At 51.6% G+C, this 16,617-nt stretch overlaps 1 protein-coding gene across 3 annotated transcripts; it reads right to left on the reverse strand.

Annotated features, from left to right (window-relative positions):
* Window positions 1–5,618: 5,618 nt before the first annotated feature.
* LOC114808898 lies at window positions 5,619–12,248 on the reverse strand. 3 transcript variants are annotated; one of them, XM_029057157.2, is made up of 4 exons: window positions 12,042–12,248; window positions 10,340–10,485; window positions 6,485–6,658; window positions 5,619–6,187 (listed from the first exon to the last, which is right to left on the reverse strand). In XM_029057157.2, the coding sequence occupies exons 1-4, from the start codon at window positions 12,071–12,073 to the stop codon at window positions 5,934–5,936; spliced, it is 606 nt and encodes a 201-aa protein (XP_028912990.1). In that variant the 5' UTR covers window positions 12,074–12,248; the 3' UTR covers window positions 5,619–5,933. The 3 variants fall into 3 exon arrangements, 2 of the variants coding, with proteins under 2 accessions (XP_028912990.1, XP_028912988.1); XM_029057155.2 differs by having other exon boundaries at window positions 5,619–6,141; window positions 12,042–12,247; XR_003756663.2 differs by lacking the exons at window positions 10,340–10,485; window positions 12,042–12,248 and adding an exon at window positions 7,786–9,033 and having other exon boundaries at window positions 5,619–6,141.
* Between the last annotated feature and the right edge of the window lie 4,369 nt (window positions 12,249–16,617).

Here is a 16,617-nt window from a genome sequence, read left to right on the forward strand (position 1 = left end):
TTCACTGCTCTGCAGCACAGTAAGAGCTGAATAAATTCCTTTGACAGGACCGACAGAGCAGCTGTTCCATGTCTGCTAGGGGCCCTTAGGCAGTATCCAAAGGGCACCCATCTGGAAGAACACTCTGATTTGGGGGTGTGGCCAGCAGGGAGACCTCACTGGATGAGCGCGCAGGCTCAGCTTCACGGAGGTATTCATTCGTTCGTTCAAGCGTATAATAATATTGGTATTTGTTAAGCGCTTACTAGGTGCAGAGCACTGTTCTAAGCACTGGGGTAGATACAGGGTAATCAGGTTGTCCCACATGAGGCTCACAGTCTTGATCCCCATTTTTACAAATGAGGTAACTGAGGCACAGAGAAGTTAAGTGACTTGCCCACAGTCACACAGCTGACAAGTGGCAGAGTGGGGATTTGAACCATGACCTCTGACTCCCAAGCCTGGGCTTTTTCCACTGAGCCACATTATATATGATATATATATATATATGTGGTGAGGGGTCACTGTGTGCAGAGCACTGGACTAAGGACTAGGGAGAGTACACTATAACAATAAACTGACACATTCCCTACCTAACAGAGAGCTTAGAGACTAGAGGGGAGACAGACAGGGGAGACAGACAGGAAAATCAATACCTCCATTAAAGACATGGACGTAAGTGCTGTGGGACTGGAAGGGGGTGAACCATGAAGGAAGCGAGACAGGGTGACGCAGAAGGGAGAGGGACATGAGAAAAGGAGGGCTTAGTCAGGGAAGGCTGCTTGGAGGAATGTGGGCAGTATCCTAAGTCGACCTCATGAGGAACGTGGCCCTTAGACTCAGCTTTGTTTTTAAGAAAATAAAATGGTATCTGCTAAGCACTTACTACACACCAGGCACTGTATTCAGCGCTGGGGTAGACACAAGTTAAACAGATCTGTCACAGTCCCCGTCCCACGTGGGGCTCACGGTCTTAACTGCTGTTTTAGAGAAGAGGTAAATGAAGCCCAGAGAAGCCAAGTGATTTGCTCCACTCATGCCACTCAGCAGACCCACGGTGGAGCCAGGATGAGAGCCAGGTCCTTCGGAATGCCAGGACTGCGCTCTACCCGCTAAACCACACTGCTCTAGGCGTTCCATGGACTAAGGTTGGGGGGGGGGGGTTCCAGTATTTGAAATGGACGTCACATCACATCCAGTTTGTTTCCTCCCGGGGGAACACACCGTCTTAGTACACAACCGTCCGGCACGGCTGCCCGCCACATGAGGAAACACAGAGGAGTTAACATTTCCAAAACTTCACAGAATCACTTCATTTCCTCCATCTCCTCACTTTAACTACACTTGGACATGCAACAGACCCCCTTCAACCTTACAACTCAATGGCCCTGGCCTCACGATTCCCTCTACAACTGACTGCTCTTCAACAGTTGCGTCACTGCACAGAGAGACACTTAGAAACACACCTCCGTGTGCGTCTAACAATGCCTTTTTTTCCTCAGGATTTTGTGACCTGGGTGAGATGCCCTTGGATTCATCTTTCCACAACTTGGGATAAAAACTGTCTTAGATATAAGTCAAAACAGAACGATCCCACCCTCCATTCTAAGGCAAGATAGATGATGCAGTAGGTGATGCTGCCTGAGAAAAACAAGCCAAATTTTCAGGTTCCTGTCTAGGGGTGATCCACCCTGGAGGGTTGAGGAGGAGAATGGGGTTTGAACACAAGAAACTGTGTTAAAGGCAGTAGTCTCCGCTTACCTGCTCAGCCTCCCTCAGAGAAAGCAGTGTTACGACTTGCTGAGCCCTCAGTCACCCAGCTGAGAGTACTGCAGGCAATCTAGTGGGAGGAGCTTCAGAGCGGTAGCACCTGTGAGACAGCCCATTCACTTAACCCTTGCCTGGAAGCAGCAGGTCTGCCCTTGAAGACCTTGGTCTTGTCTAATGCCCACAAGTCCTCTCCCACCCAAAGCGACGCCATGGACACCTCTCTCCCGGAATGCTCCACTTCCATCTGCAATCGTTCTTATAGAGTCTCCCTGGCGTTTTCTAGGTAAAAATACAGTAGTGGTTTACCGTTGCCCCCTTCCACACAGTCAACTTGAGTCTCCACCCTCGACTCTCTCCCATGCAGCTGCTGCCCAGCATAGGGGAGTTTTCACTTGTAACAGATTGCCTGCCACTCGCTAGCCACTGCCCAAACTAGGAATGCAATGGGTAGGCCTCTGTTTGACTCTCTCTCCCATAGCCGAGACTGGTAGGGTACTGGAAGCTCTCCAGGTGCAACCCTGAGGGGCTCTCGACCCTCGCATGGATTTAATACCTCAATCTCCTTCCTGAGTACTCTTTGATTGAGTTATTCTTGGAAGGTCTTCCTCAATCACTTGTATTTACTGAGTGTTTACTCTGTGCAGAGCACTGTACTAAGTGCTTGGGAGAATACAATGGACTCGGTGGACAGGTTTTCTGCCCACAATTTTTATTCAATCATTTATTTAATCGTATTTATTGTCTATTGCATGCAAAACACTGTACTAAGCCCTTGGGAGAGCACAACAATGAACAGACCCATTCTCCACCCACAAGGAGCTTACACTCTAGTGTCCAGCCAGAAGTCCAGAGCTGGAAAGATTCCCCCCCCCCCCCATTTTCACCAAAGCCTGGCTTCCCTGGCCAATTCTCACAGAGGTATGGGACAGACTAGTGGCTGGGAGGGGCACCGGTGGGGAATGGGGCACCGGGGTGGGGGGGTGGTGGGGAAGAGATCCAGGCCCTGAGAGAGGCCATTCCTGTCAGAGATAGTGGAAAGCCAGGCCAACTAGTGGAGAGAGGGGTGATCTGGGAGTCAGAAGAGCTGGGTTCTAATCCTGCTTCTCCCACTCGCCTGCTGTGCAAACTTGGGTTAAGTGACTAAGCCACTCTGTGCCTCAATTTTTTTAATCTGTAGGATAGGTATTCAATATCTGTTGTGCCTTCTTTTTTTATGGTATTTGTTAAGTATTTTATTATGTTCCAGGGACTGTAATAAGTTCTGGGATAGATAACAAGATAATCAAGTGGGACCTAGTCCATGTCCCACATGGGGCTTACGGTCTTAATCCCCCTTTTACAATTGAGGTAACTGAGGCACAGAGAAGTTAAGTGGCTTGCCTGAATTCACACAGCAGGCAAGCAGAAAAGCAGGGATTAGAACCCACATCCTCCAGCTCCTCAACCCTTGCTCTTTCCCCTAAGCCATGCTGCTTCTCTACGCCACCGCGCTTATTATTATTATTATGCAGGAGGGGGTGAGAGCCAACTGGTTTCTCAACAGATTTCCGTTTCCTCTCTTCTACCCCGGCCTTAACTAGAGGAGGATGGTTTGGCCTGGCCGACTGGACACTCCTCTAGAGGGCACATGGGAAATTCATCTAGGCTACTCCAATAGCCTCCATTCTGATCTCCTGCCTCTCCCCACTTCAGTCCATACTTTGCTCCGCTGCCCCAGATATTTTTCTACAGAAATGTTCAGGACCCCTCAAGCCCCTCCTCAAAAATCTCTAGTGGTTGCCTATCCACCTCCATCTCAAAAACTCCTCTCCCAGGGCTTTAAAACACTCCATTCCCTTGCCCTCTCCTCTCTCACCTTGCTTCTCTCTTCTACAATGCAGGCCGCTCACTTCGCTCCTCCAGTGCTAACCTTCTCACTGTCTCCATCTCGCCTGTCTTGCCACTAACCCTTTGCTCATGTCCTTCCTCTGGAATGCCCTTCCTCCTCTAATTTGCCAGACACTTCCTCTTCTCTTGCCCTCCCCGCCCCCCCCCCCCCCAACCACCTCCCTTCAAAGCCCTACTGAAAGCACATCTCCTCCAAGAGGGTTTATCAGATTAAGTCCCCTGTTCCTTATCTTCCACTCACATCTGCATCACCCTGACTTGCTCCCTTTACTCTTCCCCCATCTCCCTGGCCCGGGGCACTTAAAAATGACACTTATCTATTTGTACTGACACCTGTCACCCCACCTCTAGAAGGTGAGCTCCTTGTGGGTAGGGATTGTCTCTTTATTGCAGTACTGTACTTTCCAAGTGCTGAGTACACTGCTCTAGCCCCAGTAAGGGATCACTGAATAGGCTTGAATGGATAATCGAGAGTTTATTTTACACAGACCACTTTACTAAGCTCTTGGAAGAGTGCAAGAGAGCGGGTAGACACAATCCCTAGTCTCAAGAGTCTTACAGTCATTTTAGTGTCCACCTCCCCCAATAGAATGTATTTACGTGGGTGTGTGCCCAGCCCGGCAAATGTATCGAACCTGATTGTTAGTTTTCCGCCCCCCACCCCGCTCCCCCCACCCTGCTGAGAACACTGCCTGGCACCTGGCCTGGGGGGGGGGAAGGAAGGGGGGCATTTTAACACAGGCCACAATTAATTCACCCCTGCTCTGCCAAGTGGCCTTGGCCAGATCACTTACCTTCTATAGTTGCCTTAATTGCCTGCTCGGGAAAAGAGTGATGGAGACTGTGGGCCCTGTGTGGGCTAGGGACCACGTCCAATTTGTAAGCACTTTGCACATACCCCACTTATTATTACAAATCAACCATAGTAGTCACATTCACTGCTCCCATAGAGCTTACAGACTAGAGCAGGAAGACAGGCATGAATATAAATAAGTGACAGGTATTCTAAAACTTTGTAAGTACTTAACAACAGTTATTGTGATGATTATTATTAGAAAGACAGGGATGGGAAAGCAGAGATCCAGGGAGGTTGAGAAACACCCATAAGGTCACACACCAACTCACTTAAGTACAACTGACTGACTCATTCAGTGGATGGTGCAATCAGGGATAACCTCCAGTCTAAGCCCCTGCCCAACCCAACACTGTGCCATCCTCTCCCTGGTTCTTGGGCCTAGAGGGTCCTGCCCTCCCACCCTAGCCCAGCCCGACAAATTTGACAGGGGAAGGGATAAATCTGAGATTATCCAATCAGAGGAAGCCATGCTCTTGTGGGCCATTCCTCTAGAGCCCAGCAGGCTGGCAAGAGGGAGAAAGGAGGAGAAAAAGGGCATCATTATTACCTCTTGAACTCTCAAGCTTCTAACCCCCTTACCCTGCCTTGGTGAGACTGAAGGAATGAGATCTAGTAGTGGCGAGAGAGGAGTGAGGGTGCGATGATGTCAGTCTCTAAGTTAGAAACTGGTGGCATGGCTCCTGCTCTGAGAACACAGCTGGTACCCTCAACCTATAACGCTCCTATGGGGCAGAGCCACCTGCCACTGGTTCAAGGTGACTAAGGAGTGATGCAGAAGCTAGACATTTTATTCCAGATACATTTGGCCTTATAGAGCCCAGACAGGCAAGGGGAAAGGGAGGGGAGGAGGGGGCCAGACTGTGCCATTTCCTCCCGTGCGGCAGTGGGGAAAATCATTTTGCATCTTCCCACTCTAGAATTTGCTCCTATTCCCCTTGCCGCCCCCCCCCCCCCCCCCGCCATTTGGCTCCTCCAGGAAGGATGGATGACAGATGGCAGTCACACACACATACAAACCCACATACCCTTAACTACTGCTGTCCCTGTACCCCGCTCCCCCAGGGGCACCCCCCTCGGCAAGGAAAGCGAGTCTGTACTTTTGAAGCCAGAGCTGGGCAGATAACTCCCAGTGGACCAGACCTGGAGGAAGCCACACTGACTATAGAATTAAGGGCCCCAGGCGACTTCACACCTGGTCTTGAAGTCCATCCTCGGAATACCTGTCCAGAACTCTAGACCCCTCTTTCCAGAACCCACCTCCCCCTCCAAAGAGGGGTGGCCCCTCTCACCCTGCTCTGGTCCCGGCCCTCCTTCTCACACCAGAGACACACGCACATCCATCACGTCTAGGAATTGCCAGAGATTCGTGTGGCACCCATGATGCAACGTTTGACCCTTGACCACCAAAGGAAATGGCATTGTCTGGAGGGAGGGGATACAGTTAGGGGCTGAGGGGGAAGGTGGGGTAGGAGGCAAAAGGCGGGGGGGTGGGGGAGTGACCCGGTGGCAGCAGGCTGGTGCCAGGTGACTCCCCAAATAGCGGGGCCGGGGCAATGTCCATGACATCCCGTGAGGAGCGGTTTGTCCTCCACTCTGCATGGGGGCGGATGGTCCGGTGCAGGTCCGGTGCAGGTCCGGGCTGTGGCTTCCTGGGGATCGATGTGACCATTGGTAGGCTGAAAAGTGTGCCACAGGCTACCCATGGGAAGAACGCCAACCAGTCGCAGTTGGGAAATGGAGGGGAGGACAGAGCGAGAGACAGAAGAGGAGGCTGAATGGGTCTCCCCTAAGGAGTCCAGGCCTCCAGCCAAGGAACAGGAAGTTGGAGGTTGGGTAGGAGCCCGGTCAGGGGTCACTACCATGCCACGTTTGTGAACTGTAGGGACACAGTGGATCATGGGTATGTGTGGGGGTGTGTGTGTGTGTGTTGGGGGTAGTAAGGATCCCTTCACTATACTGCCTCAAGCACTTAGTGTAATGCTCAGTACCTACCATTGATTCCTCTCATTTGTCCCAAACACAGCTCCAAGAGTCCAGGGTTTGGGGTACAACACTTATCCTCCTGTCCGCACCAAGATGTCCTCGGGGAGGCTGGGTCTCCCAAGATGTCCTCGGGGAGGCTGGGTCTCCCATGATGCATCTGGAGCTCAGGCTTCTGCCTTGGTCCTAAGGATACACCTGATCAGGTCTCAGGGCCCTCGCCCCCCCAACTTGAGTTGGGGGAGGGGGGGACAGAGTGCGAGAGAGAGAGAGAGATAAAGAGCGAGCATGAGAGAAAGAGCGAGCGAAAGAGCAAGTGCGACAGAGAGAGCGAAAGAGCGAGAGAGAGAGAGAGAAAGAGCGAGAGAGAATGTGAGAGAGAGAAAGAGCGAGAGAGAATGTGAGAGAGAGAAAGAGCGAGAGAGAATGTGAGAGAGAGAAAGAGCGAGAGAGAGAGAAAAAGAGCAAGAGAGAGAGAGAAAAAAGAGCGTGCGTGAAAGAGAGAACACGCTCATGCGAGAGAGAGAGAGAGAGAAAGCACGAGAGAGAGAGAGAGAGAGAGAGAGAGAGAGAGAAAGCACGAGAGAGAGAGAGAGAGAGAGAGAGAGAGAAAGCACGAGAGAGAGAGAGAGAGAGAGAGAGAAAGCACGAGAGAGAGAGAGAGAGAGAGAGAGAGAGAGAGAGAAAGCACGAGAGAGAGAGAGAGAGAGAGAGAGAGAGAGAGAAAGCACGAGAGAGAGAGAGAGAGAGAGAGAGAGAGAGAGAAAGCACGAGAGAGAGAGAGAGAGAGAGAGAGAGAGAGAGAGAGAGAGAGAGAGAGAGAGAGAGAGAGAAAGCACGAGAGAGAGAGAGAGAGAGAGAGAGAAAGCACGAGAGAGAGAGAGAGAGAGAGAGAGAGAAAGCACGAGAGAGAGAGAGAGAGAGAGAGAGAGAGAGAAAGCACGAGAGAGAGAGAGAGAGAGAGAGAGAGAGAAAGCACGAGAGAGAGAGAGAGAGAGAGAGAGAGAAAGCACGAGAGAGAGAGAGAGAGAGAGAGAGAAAGCACGAGAGAGAGAGAGAGAGAGAGAGAAAGCACGAGAGAGAGAGAGAGAAATGAAAAAAAAGGAGAGAGAGAAGCAAGCACAAGAGAAACCCCCCTCCAAGACAGAGAGGCGTCGACATAGGACAGACCAACTGCCACTCAGAGGTCCTGCCGGGGAGACCCTGGCTGGCTTGGACACGCCAGGCAGTCTGGGTTTCCCCCAGCTCCCGTCTTGCCCCTGTGGAACCCTTCCCCCCCATACACCCAGATACCCAGTTCCCCAGAGTCTTACCTCTAAGCAGGATTGCCCGAGAAACTTCTCCCGGGGGGTGGGGGGCAAAAAGAACTGGACTTGTGCCTTTTTTCCTCATGCAGCCAAGTCCCTCAACACTTACCAGTACCAATGTGGGCCATCACCCCCACTTCGCCTCCACTCCAATGGTAGCATCCCATTGGGGCAGCTGACCCCAAATTTGCTCAGCCTTGAGGAAAACCATAACCCATTAAGCACCTTCTTTGCAGGGGGGACACAGCCTCTGCCCACTGGGAGCTTACAACCTAAGTCAGCCAGCTGATTGTATTTGACCTCCACGTGCAGAGCACTGTGCTTGCCATATACCCTTGGGAGAGTACAATAGAACGACAGGCAAGGGCCCTGCCAACAACAAGTTAACAGTCTAGAGGCAGGAAGCACTGACTCTGGAACAAGGTACAGATGCTTTAAAGAGTTCAACACGGAGCACACACGGCGCCTGCTCTCCAGAAGCTTTCAGTCTACGTGCCAAGACATTAAAATCGAGTTACACACTGGTGCAATGGCATATGCAGGGTCAGTACATGAAGCTGTGCACCCTGAACCCCAGGTAAGCTTGAAAGGGCAGTACGAGTACATAAAAAACATCTTAAGTCAGTACAGACAGTGAAGCGCAGCAGTAGTGCACTAAGACAGCAAAAGGGATTAATGAAGGCTCTTTGACAGAATACCACATGATGAACAGGATGGGGGTTAGAGGCCTATTTCAGTCGGTCGTATTTATCCGGCACTTAGATGGAGCAGAGCACGATATCACAATCGACATATTCTCTGCCCACTACTACACTTGTACTGTCCTGTAGAGGGGGAAGACAGACATTAAGGGAAATAAATTACACCCATTTCATTAGGTGCCAAGACAAGCAGCGAGAGAAGTCATCGAGAATTCTTCCGCAGAATAGGCTCCAACTCAGTCTCCCAGGGTTTAGGCCCTATTAAGTACTCAATGATTGCTGTTGGTGACTCAGTTTCTGCCACTACAACCGCACTGTGTCATAGTCAGGCACAGAGCACTGCAGTAAGCGCTCAGGATGGTACAGTGTAACAGATGCATTCCCTCTCCACCACAAACTCATAGCCTATTATTGCACACGGGTAGGGCTACGGCACCCCAACTCATTCCTGGGCTTTTGGGGAGCTAGAATGGGAGTTGAAGAAGAGACTCGTAGCATGGGCTACAGTGATCGAGAAGCTCAAAAAGAAAATAATAATGTTGGTATTTGTTAAGCACTTACTATGTACAGAACACTGTTCTAAGCGCTGGGGTAGACACAGGGGAATCAGGTTGTCCCACACGGGGCTCACAGTCTTCATCCCCATTTTACAGATGAGGGAACTGAGGCACAGAGAAGTTAAGTGACTTGCCCACAGTCACACAGCTGACAAGTGGCAGAGCTGGGATTCGAACTCATGAGCCCTGACTCCAAACTCCAAAGGCCGTGCTCTTTCCACTGCGCCCTGGCCAGCCAGCTGAGGTCAGCACAATCCCACTCGAGGGGCTTCCAGTTTTAGATCCCATGAGACACACACAAATGATACCGTCGTCCCACCACTCCCCCGGCGACAGGTTTTGGATCCTGCCCCGGGGGTCTCACACTCTGATACTCCCATACTGATGCTTCTGGGACCGATCCAAAGTCCTAAATCCATTGAAAAAGACGCACGCAAGGGAGGGGAGGAGGACAAAAAGCACACGCAAGGGAGGGGAAGAGGGCACAAGGCGCACGCAAGGCGGGGGGGGGGGGGGGAGAGCCCCCAAGGCGCACGCAAGGCGGGGGGGGGAGAGCCCCCAAGGCGCACGCAAGGCGGGGGGGGAGCCCCAAGGCGCACGCAAGGCGGGGGGGGGGGGAGAGCCCCCAAGGCGCACGCAAGGCGGGGGGGGGGGAGAGCCCCCAAGGCGCACGCAAGGCGGGGGGGGGGAGCCCCCAAGGCGCACGCAAGGCGGGGGGGGGGAGCCCCAAGGCGCACGCAAGGCGGGGGGGGGGGGACCCCCCAAGGCGCACGCAAGGCGGGGGGGGGGAGCCCCCAAGGCGCACGCAAGGCGGGGGGGGAGCCCCCAAGGCGCACGCAAGGCGGGGGGGGACCCCCCAGGGCGCACGCAAGGCGGGGGGGGGACCCCCCAGGGCGCACGCAAGGCGGGGGGGGGACCCCCCAAGGCGCACGCAAGGCGGGGGGGGGAGCCCCCAAGGCGCACGCAAGGCGGGGGGGGACCCCCCAGGGCGCACGCAAGGCGGGGGGGGGGAGCCCCCAAGGCGCACGCAACGGGGGCGGGGGAGGCCCCAGGCGCACGCAAGGCGGGGGGGGAGCCCCAAGGCGCACGCAACGGGGGCGGGGGAGGAGGCCCCAGGCGCACGCAACGGGGGCGGGGGAGGAGGCCCCAGGCGCACGCAACCGGGGCGGGGGAGGCCCCAGGCGCACGCAACCGGGGCGGGGGAGGCCCCAAGGCGCACGCAAGGCGGGTGGGGGGGAAGCCCCAAGGCGCACGCAAGGCGGGGGGGGGGGGAAAGCACGTGATGACTGGATGTGTGCTCACCTGGGGCTGACAAGGAGCATGAACCTTTCAAAAACAGCCCCTCACCTTCTAGCACCTTCCAGGCGCAGGGTGCAGTGTTGAGAACGTGGAAAGTCACTGGCCTTGGTGACTTTATGGTCGAGTGGGAAACACTAACTAACTGGGAGCTGGCAAAAGCCCAAGAAGAAGGGCACAATGACAGAGATACACACAGAGACACACACAGAGACAGTGAGCATGCATGTCCATGCACCCCATCGTTTTTGCCCCAACCCTAAGCCCTCGTCTCCAGCCCCAGAGCACCAATCGTCCCCACCACCCCCAGAGTACACTTCATAGCATCGCAACCCCTCCACTTGCTCGCTCCAGAGATATACTGGATACCTACCACACTCGAGTGCTTCACACATAGTAAGCGCTCAACAGATAACATCGCCACCACATCGGCAACATGAACAACTCAGCGGTATCGAACACATTCCCCAGACCACTCTCAGCCCTCTTTGCAGCATACGCTTCATTGATGCAGTCAACATTGTCTATCCAGCCCTGGAGCCACCTCCACATACCAACTCCAACTTTCTCCACATTCTCTTGCATATGTAGTAATAATAACAATAATTATTAAACTATTTAAGCACTTTGTGCCAAGCACTGTTCTAAACGCTGGAAAAGATACAAGTTAAACAGATTGTTCCACTTGGGGGGGGGGGGTCACAACCCTAGATTATCAACCCAAATCTTCCCCCCCTTCCCACCCCGCTCCACCCCAGCCCCTTGTAGGAGAGGACCATCTCATCTTCGTGCTGCCCTGTTCTTTCCCAGCACTTAGTACAGTGCTTGGCACACAATAAGCACTTAATAAAGATGATTGAATAAATGGTCAGTGCACACCCAAACTCCATCATATTGATGGAGAACTTACCGTGGGCAAAGCACTAAGTACTTGGAGAAATAAAATATAACTCCCAACTGCAATTCCCTCCCCAACAATGTCACCACCACTCTTTCAATCACCCCCAGACTAGGGTCTCCCCTCCCTCCTCCTCAACTTCAAACCCTTGATGGCTGTTTAACTGTTTTGATGGTTGTCTCACCCCTTCCAGAGTGTAAATCTGGGGTAGACAGGGATTATCGCTCAATGGTACTTTCCAAGTACTTACTACTGTGCTCTGCACACAGTAAACTCTCTCTAAATACAAATGAAAGAATAATGCCACCCCATCCCAACCCCCTCAGTCACCATAATCAGTAAAACAACCCGATAACCAAACCTTAAGCCCACCCATAAACCACACAGCCTAGTGGCAGGAACACAAGCTCTGGAGTCAGAGAATGTGGATTCTAATCCTAACTCCTCTGCCTGTCTACTGTGTGACTTTAGGTAGATCACTTCACTTCTCTGGGCCTCGCCTCATCTGTAAACTGGGGGTTAAGATTGTGAGCCCCTCACAGAACAACTTGATTAACTCGTATCTAACCCAACACTCAGAACAGAGCATGGCTTGTAATAAGTGCTTAATACCATAATAATTATTTTGATGATTATTATAAATCTACCACAGCAGCACCCACATAGTTTCTGAGTCATGCATCTGAAACCAACTCCCCCACAACCCACTCCTTCACCAATAAGCCCAGCCTTAAGTTGCCCCCCAAAGCACCAACCTCCCTCCACAAAACCCCACAGCACTACCAGTTGCATAGGCACAAACTAACAAACCTCAACAAAAGAAAACCTAAGCAAGGGAACATTACAAATACTGCTCTCTCAAAACTGAGAAGAACCTACTCCCTCTCCTTGCCACAGCCTAGAGGAAAAAGCTCCTCAGACCCTATATGAGGTAGCAAAATGGCCAGCAGCCTCTGGGGCTTTAAAGGAGCAGTGACACCTGCCCCAGTGAAAAGCACCTAATGGAGAGACTGAATTGCTTAGGATCAAGGAAGGAAGAGGCAGAAGGTTATTAAGGAGAAGGGGATTTGCAGCTGCTCATCATTAAAGGGATCTGGAAAAACAACCTGAATTAGAGACACCTGCAACCCATTCACAAACTCCTTGAGGATCAGGTCTAATTCTCAGCTAGTACTTTTCCAGAGCTTAGTACAATGCTTTGCACCCGGGAGGATACTCAATAAATAAAAGTGGATGAGTGAATGAACGAATCAATCAATCAATGAAATCTAACTCTTCACTGAGACATCTCCAGTCTCAGGCCCCACTGTTTCCTCCACTCTGCCTCTCCTTTTTCTTTTCTGTTTCCTGTTCAGTGGTATTCGTTAAGCACTTCCTAAGTACCAGGCACCATGCTGGGCACTATGGGGATACCAGATAGTGGGGTTGGGCACTGTCCCTGCCCCACATGGGGCTTGCATTCTTGACCCCCCTTGATACAGATGAGGTGACTGAGGCCCAGAGAAGTGAAGCCACTCGTCCATGGTCACGCAGCAGATGGGGAGCAGACCCAGGGTTGGAACCCAGGTCCTCTGACTCCCAGGCCTGGGCCCTTTTCACTAGGCTGCACTGCTCCTGTCCCACTCAGCTTCCCGAGGAAGGACTGTTGGTGTAAGAAGTTGGTAGAGGAGGCCAGCTTTGGGGGGCTTTTCCTGCAGAAGCCTGGGGAGAGTGGAGGGAAAACACAGGCATGGGGGCTGGAGAGAAGCGGGAGCAGAGACAGGAAGGAAGGGTGAGTCAGCTTTAAGGACAGTCACTGGGTGGCCACTGATTTCCCTTGCAGATCTTGGACAGATAATAATAATGGTATTTGGTAAGCACTTGCTCTGTGCCCAGCCCTGTACTAAGCACTGGTTCCTGGGATGTCACAAGTCTCACGCAACACTTTTTTAATGCCATCTGTTAAGCGCTTCCTATGTGTTCAACACCATTCTCAGCACTCAGTCAGATACATGTGAATTAGGTCAGACCCAATCCCTGTCCCTTATGGGGCTCACAGTCTAAGCAGGAGAACTGAGGCCCAGAGAAGTACACAGCCACTTGTCCAAGCTGGCGTTTGGCGGAGCCGGGATTGGAACTCAGGTCCTTTGACTCCTTGTCCCGGGCTCTTTCCAGAAGGTCACGCTGCTTCTCGGAAGTCCTCCCGATCCTTGGTTCTTTCTCCCCGGAAGCACAGGCACGGCTTCCGAGCCGTGGAACTCGGTAGTGGGAGTACGTGAGCGGAGGGAGGCTGGGCGTGGAAAATACAAATGGTGGGCAGGAAGGTGTTGGATACTGACCCGTACTGTATTGGCCGAGAATTGGATTAGGTGAAGGGTCAGATCGGGCAAACGGCCATTCTACTGGCCACCTTTTCTCGGGCCTGGGACTCACCCGAGGTGACACAGCAGGTCTGGCGTGGGGTTCTCGGGTGTCCCCTCCCAGAATGCCTGGGGTTGGGACATGCCACGCAAGGCCCCTCAGGACTTACTGAGGACTTCAGGACTTCCAGGCCCTACTGAGAGCTCACCTCCTCCAGGAGGCCATCCTTGACTGAGCCCTCCCTTTCCCTCTGCTCCTCCTCCCCTCCCCATTCCCCCTACTCCCTCTCCTCTGCTCTTCCCCCTTCCCCTCTCCACAGCACTTGTGCATATTTGTATATAGTATTTATTACTCTATTTATTTTCTTAATGATGGGTATATATCTATGATTCTATTTATCTTGATGGTATTGATGCCTGACTACTTGTTTTGTCTTGTTGTCTGTCTCCTCCTTTTAGACTGTGAGCCCTTTGGTGGACAGGGATTGTCTCTGTTGCCAAACTGTACACTCCAAGTGCTTAGTAGAATGCTCAGCACACAGTAAGCGCTCAATAAATACGACTGAATGAATGAATGAACTTATATTAGAACAGGTTTCCAGTTTTAGGGTGCAGAGGATGGAACAAGGGGCCACATCTCTGCTGTGTGACCTTGGGCAAGTCACTTCACTTCTCTGTACCTCAGGTACCTCATCTGTAAAATGGTGATTGAGACTCTGAGCTCCAGGTGGGGCAGACTCTGTGTCCAGCCTCATTAGCTTGTATCTACCCCAGTGCTTGGAACAGTACTTGGCACATAATAAATGCTTAACAAATACCACAACTATTATTATTATTATTAATATAAGAGACAGGTTTCACTCCAACAGTCAGTCAGTCAGTCAACAGTATTTAGAGAAGCAGCATAGCTCAGGGGAAAGAGCACGGGCTTGGGAGTCAGGGGTCATGGGTTCAAATCCCTACTCCACAACCTGTCAGCTGTGTGACTGTGGGCAAGTCACTTAACTTCTCGGTGCCTCAGTTACCTCATCTGTAAAATGGGGATTAAGACTGTGAGCCTCACGTGGGACAACCTGATTACTCTGTATCTACCCCAGTGCTTAGAACAGTGCTCGGCAAATAGTAAGTGCTTAACAAATACCAACATTATTATTATTATTGTTATTTATTAAGCACTTACTGTGTATTAAGCATTGTATTAAGAAAACTGGAAGAGCTCACGAGAGTGAACAGATACAATCTCTGCCCTCTAAGGGCTAATGAGACAGCAAGTTGCCATCTGGGTTGCTTTCATTCTTAATTGGCAACTCCTGGAGACCTGGGCAAGCAGGCACATGGAGGTGGACTATGCCCAAGTTTCAGACCCGTTCCACTTTCCCTGTCTCGTCCCAATTGTAAATTGGGGACCCTATTCTGGATCCTGGGATTTGAAAATTAAAAACGGGTGTAAACGGTGTCCAGTGCATTAATGGTATTTGTCAGGGGACGGACTGGCCGAGAACTGGACCGAAGGCCATAAAATGGGCAAGACCTGGGGATCTTGGCTGAGGGGAGAGGGTGAGAGGGTGGGTGGACTGAGACTAGAGGGGACGGGAGCTCAGGGGCATCTACCATCCCTAAGGGAGCCCCAGTGATGTCGCCCAGTGGCCTGCAAGGGGTCTCAGGCTCCAGACAGAAAATGGTGGCTGGAGGACACCCACTGTTACCGGGGTAAAGGTCGCACAACTGCTGCTGTCTGCCAGAGGACACACATACTGATAACGACAGCAATGATGACATTTGTAAAACACTTACTCTGCACCAAGCATTATTCTAAGCACTGTGGGGAGATACAAGCTAATCAGGTTGGACACGGTATCTGTCCCACATGGGGCTCAGTCTTAATCCTCATTTTCCAGATCAGGTAACTGAGGCCTAGAGGAGTCAAGTGACTTAGCCAAGATCTCCAAGTAGATGACCGGTAGAGGTGGAATTAGAACCCGGGTCCTTCCGACTCCTAGGCCCGGGCTCTATCCACTGGGCCACACTGCATCTAGGTGGTCCCAGCAGGGTTGGGGTGTGACTGGGAGGGAAAACCCGGGAGTGGGGACTAGTGCTAAACATCCATTCATTCATTCAATTATATTTACTGAGTGTTTAGTGAGTGCAGAGCACTGTACTAAGCACTTGGGAGAATACAATGCAACAATAAATGAACATATTCCCCGCCCATACGGAGCTAATTCCCTACGGAACCTGGCTAGTCTGTGCTTTCAACTAGGGTACACACAAAGCTCTAAACAGGTACAACGATGAAAGGCCTGGTGTTGAAATCAACTGTGTGTCAAGCTCTGGGGCAGATACAGGAGGATCAGGTTGGACACAGTCCACACAGGGCACACAGCTTAGGTAGAAGGGAGAACAGGGATTGAATGTGAATGTGAATCCACATTTTCCAGATGAGGAAACAGAAGCACAGAGAAGCTAAGAGACTTGCCCGAGGTCACACAGCAGACAATAAATACCATTGACTGACAGACTGATTAGTGACAGGTAAGGCATGTTCATGGACTTGAGCTGTGACTGACCACGGAAAGATAGATTATCTTTTTGGAAATTCCTGAATTGGTTTCAGTTGAATGCTAGGATCCCTTAGCTCTTTTACCTGGCTCCTGGACCAAATGCTCCCAGCTGAACAAAAGCTACTTTTTATGGAATGAGTTTAGCCACTTGGAAGAAATAGCAACCTAACCACAAATTGCAGATACTAAGGCCAGTGATGAGGTACAAGATAAATGGGGAATGTGTTGGGGAATCTAACATGCGAAGCTTTTAGATCAGGTCTACCCTAGCAATTTCTTCACAACAAAGGGCAGAAAAAAAACTTTTTACCTTCCAAGTCCAGGTAATTGAATTTTTTGACCTCAGTTAGTGGAATTATTTACTGGTTCAGGTCCTTCTATCCCTCCCCGAGACCACTGAAGACATTGGCACAGGATTGAAATTCTCTGAAATCTGGGTGAAATGCCCCTCTTGCCATCATCCCTCTCTCTTTGGGGTGTGGGAGA

This window comes from Ornithorhynchus anatinus, unplaced genomic scaffold (assembly GCF_004115215.2).
Source record: "Ornithorhynchus anatinus isolate Pmale09 unplaced genomic scaffold, mOrnAna1.pri.v4 scaffold_356_arrow_ctg1, whole genome shotgun sequence".
Lineage (NCBI taxonomy): Eukaryota > Metazoa > Chordata > Mammalia > Monotremata > Ornithorhynchidae > Ornithorhynchus > Ornithorhynchus anatinus.